The 4,495-nt window shown below is 37.3% G+C and overlaps 1 protein-coding gene across 2 annotated transcripts; it reads left to right on the top strand.

Annotated features, from left to right (window-relative positions):
* The first annotated feature begins 313 nt into the window (after positions 1 to 313).
* Positions 314 to 4,369, top strand: LOC113703076 (vesicle-associated protein 2-1). Of its 2 annotated transcripts, XM_027224298.2 has the most exons (9): positions 314 to 449; positions 606 to 752; positions 1,610 to 1,680; positions 1,780 to 1,861; positions 2,100 to 2,215; positions 2,346 to 2,465; positions 2,658 to 2,684; positions 3,071 to 3,145; positions 4,038 to 4,369. In XM_027224298.2, the coding sequence occupies exons 2-9, from the start codon at positions 695 to 697 to the stop codon at positions 4,170 to 4,172; spliced, it is 684 nt and encodes a 227-aa protein (XP_027080099.1). In that variant the 5' UTR covers positions 314 to 449; positions 606 to 694; the 3' UTR covers positions 4,173 to 4,369. The 2 variants fall into 2 exon arrangements, with proteins under 2 accessions (XP_027080099.1, XP_071918087.1); XM_072061986.1 differs by lacking the exon at positions 2,658 to 2,684.
* Positions 4,370 to 4,495: the final 126 nt, after the last annotated feature.

Genomic DNA, 4,495 nt, shown 5'->3' with positions numbered 1-4,495 from the left:
TGATCAACACGCATGAGCATGATGAGGTGGACAATGGACATCAATCGTGCGAATTAATTGTACTAAGTAACCTGGAAAATCAAATCCAAGCCGGATTAGTCACCTAACAATCACAAATCACAAAATTTCTTCCGTAACCCAAAGGCACACGTAAGCCACCTCCTACAAAACTCCCGGCCAGCTCCACTGACACATCATCTGGGCCCACACCAGTCCCCCTCCTCTTTGATTTCCGGGCCAACCCGTCACAGTTCCCAATCATCCGCCACGTGTCTTCCTAGTACGGATACGTATAAGAATACATGGTAGTATTAGGCATCAGCAAGAAAGAGTAGAAGTTGGGGAATTCGGACCAGAAAAAGCGACAAATGAGGATGAACAATTGAGTTCCGAAATATTTGCTCTCTGAGGATTCAATTCTCTGATCCTAAATATTTGCTAAGACGAAGGTAATTTGCTTTCCCGTTTCTCCCTGCTCTTATTCGTTGCTCTGTTTTCTCTTTCCGCTTCTCGAGAGATTTTATTGCTTCATTTCCTTCTTGTTTTTTTTTTTGGGGGTATAATTTTGATTTTGTTAACCTGGGGTTTGCTGTTTGTACTGGTAGGTTTGAATTTTGGTTTTGTTTGATTGAGCTTGGGGGTTATTGTCCAAAATCAAAGTGAAAGGTGTTGATCCGGTGTGCTCGTCTTCACTATGACTGGCGCTACCAACCAGTTGATATCCGTTCAACCTGACGAGCTCCACTTCCAATGTGATTTCCCCTTTCTTCTCTCTCTCTCTCTCTCGCGTGTTTGTCTCTTTCTTTTGTTTAGATGAATGATGATGTTGATGAATGGATATATTGCTGGAAAATTGTGTTAATGGACAAAAAATTGGAATCGAGATTGGAGAAATTTTTCTAGGGAGAAATTTTTCTAGGGAATTGGTAGGCTGTGATATGATGTAATTCACGTTTCTTGATTTTGATATTTGATGTGCTAATTTTACGATGAAAGTAATGATAAACGTTCATAATTTGCTGCTTATGAATTGGCCTTGTTTTTAGAATTTGGGATGGGTTTTTTTGTAGAGAAAGGGGAAGGAAGTTGTGAAAGGAGATGAAAATTCTTAAGGTTATAGCAATTGAGAGGTAACTGTGTAAAAGTTATTCTTTCGGCCTTTGTGGAATAGAAATTATATGGGCTAAATATCATTCGGTTGATAGTATTAGTTTCAGTCGTTCAGCTATAATTTTTAGATTACATTTTTGCTGATTGCCCTGTGTGTAGTTCGTTTACACTGTTGTGGGATATAATCGCAATTGTTGACTGGCTATATATCCTTTCTCTTGTTGTTACTAGTTTAGCTTGAGAAACTGAGATGTAAATGCGGGAAGATATAGAAATAGACTAGAAAAAACAAGTGGTGCCAGTGGTTCTATTGGCTGATAAGAAGAACCTAAAAATTATGGGAACTTGATCATGTTGCTGATGTAAATAGCTTCAGTTATCTGGCTATATTAGTACATGATTTTGGCTGAACTTCACTCCCCTGTACAATGTAATACAATTTGCTGGTACATTCTTGAAGTATTGACTGGTTTTATATTCATTCTGCGGTTGTTACTAGTTGAGTTGGAGAAACAGAGCTTCTGTGACCTCAAAGTTTCAAATACGACAGAGCATCATGTTGCTTTTAAGGTATATAAGTGACGTTATACAAACTTTTAAGTAATTGTTGTGACTGCAGTTCTATATGCTAAATTTGTGATACTCTTTTTCTTGATTTTGGTTTCCTAGGTTAAAACTACTTCTCCAAAGAAATACTTTGTTCGGCCAAATACTGGTGTTATACAACCTTGGGACTCCTGTGTCATTAGAGGTGCTAATCTCTAACTTGCAGTCTTCCATCTGGGATGAGAAAATGTTATAATCTTCTTAAGATGCTAGGATCGTACATTTGTATTACCACTCACGCATTGTTTTATTTTGTTCTGCCATCTTTTTTAATATATATCAAAAGCTTCTATTTACATAATGACCTGCACGGCTTAGTGGGCTGTTCCGCTATTTTAGACCTATATAATTTTTTAACGCTGAAATTTCTAATGCATTTGTAGTCACACTTCAAGCTCAGAGAGAGTACCCTCCAGATATGCAGAGCAAAGATAAATTCCTCCTACAAAGCACCATAGTACCTCCAAATACAGACGTTGATGAGCTTCCACCAAACACGGTAACTTTTTTTCAAATAATGACAGAAAAAGCAGTTTCAACACGATATTAGTTTGATACTGTTTCTGAACCTAAGTTACTTCTTGTTTGATAAATTCTTTTCTGGTAATGATTAATGATTCTCCATCCAGTTTAGCAAGGAATCTGGGAAAACAATAGAGGAGTGTAAGCTTAAGGTTGTTTATCTCACTCCTAACTCGGTGCCTGGAATCTCTGAAGATGGCTTCAAACAGAGTATTGATGCGAATGCAGTGAGTGCTTGTTCTATATAGTTATTTTTTAAGTTCACATGGTTTCCTTGTGTTGTGCTTCTCATTATCAGTAGTTGCATGTTGAATCATAAGTTTGTTACTTTACCATGTTACTTTAAAGGATTGGACATTTGGGTTGTGTTGTTGCTGTTTACTTCTATTTCCGACTTACTGCTGCTTTACACATTGCAGATGTGGCGCTCTGCGAGCTTTGATGATGTGAGTATAATACTCATTGCTTTTCCCCAACCCTTTTATCTCCAACCAGTTTTGTTTCTATGCTAAGAGATTGATCCTTTATCTCAAGCATAAGTGTGTTTGTCTCTGCGTGTGTGTCTCTCTCTCTCTCTCTGTAGAGAGAGAAAGATGAGAGAGATTTAGGTAGTTTATGGAATTTGAAAATGAAACTAGCCTGTTGTTCTTTGTGATGGTAAACTGAATAATAAGAGCTCTTTCATCTTATACCATTATGTCCTCGTGCATCTGGCTCTTCAGTGTGATCCCCTAAATTGTCATGGATGTGGTTCTTGAGTTTTCTCTTATATTTGGGCTTTTTATCTGTCAACATTTCCTTTTTTATTAGTATTCTATCTTTTGTTGTGTAGAATCAAGTCTTGCAGCGCCTGAAAGAAGAAAGGGATGCAGCAATGCGACAAACACAACTACTGCAACAGGAATTGGTTAGTGCACTCTGCCAACCCATTTCAATTCTACCTAACCAACAATGCATAGAGAAATACATAGCTATTAGAAATGGAAGCCATTGCATTTTAGAATTGAATCTGGTTGGATACTTCAATCACCTTTTCTTCTATGTAATTTCAATTTCAATTTCTGATGGAGAATTAGGATAATTCAGCAGATGAGTAACTGCATGGAGACTGTACATTGTGGATAAACTCTCTAGGAAAAGAAGAGAGAACCAATTTAGAGGATTAGATAACTATCATACATACACTTACCCGGAAAGCAGGGGATGAGTCATCCTAAACTAGAAAACTGCCTAGATGATTTAAGCAACCTTAACCTACCAGGTGGAGGAAGCATCGCAATTTATTGCATTTTGCCTGGCTGTTGATGAACGTCAATACTTTCAGTAGTATCTTCCAAATTTCTGTGCAGAGGATTTATCGAGCAAATCTAATAAAAGTTGCATAGTGAAATATGGTTGATGTCTGATGATCTGTTCCATGAGATTATGACTCTCAAGATTCACAAGGTTTTCAGTGTTGAAGAGTCCATGATTTTGGTTTAATCAATTGTTGTAGAGGAGGTTAGAACTGCACACGATACTGCCAATAAAACTAAAGCAGGTTTTCAGTCTGTATCTTGTAGGTTGTGGAGGCATACATGGTAATTTGTTAGCCAGTTAATAATTGTCTTTTACTTATACACGGTTGCTCAAACTCAACCTTCTGGGGTATACCGTGTGATCAACGATGTAATGGCTGTAATTGTTTATTTTTCCTGTGTCATCTGAATCTTATAGTCTGGAATTGTGGCTTGCATATGAGATTTAAGGATCAGCAGTTGTCCACTAATTCACTCAGTTTCTGCTTCTCTTGCTTGCAGGAAATGCTGAAGAAAAGAAGAAATAGGAAAGGCGACCCAGGATTTTCCATGGTGTTTGCTCTTTTTGTGGGATTGATTGGCCTCATGGTTGGCTTCCTCTTCAAGCTGTTATTTTCTTCACCTTCTGCAGAATAACTTTGCTCCATCTTATACTCTCAGGATACAGATTTTGCTCCCAGTTTCCATGTATAATTCAGATCATGGCTTTGATTGATTGGAAAGCTTGCTTAGTTTGATCTTTATTTCTGTAAATTCTTTTATTGGATATTGTTACTTGTTCAGTTCGTTTTAGGAAATATTAATCTCCTTGAGTGTGTTTGATCACACAGTTACATGCTCTCTCGATGGATTATCTTAGAGCTCGTTTGAATTGGAGTTTTGAGAGTTTTTTGTAGGAAAATACTCGAAATCCAAGAAATTATTTGTTTGTATTATAAACACATTATTCAACCATTTTT

Source organism: Coffea arabica, chromosome 8e (genome assembly GCF_036785885.1).
Source record: "Coffea arabica cultivar ET-39 chromosome 8e, Coffea Arabica ET-39 HiFi, whole genome shotgun sequence".
NCBI lineage: Eukaryota > Viridiplantae > Streptophyta > Magnoliopsida > Gentianales > Rubiaceae > Coffea > Coffea arabica.
This window is presented reverse-complemented; position numbering and strand designations above follow the sequence as displayed.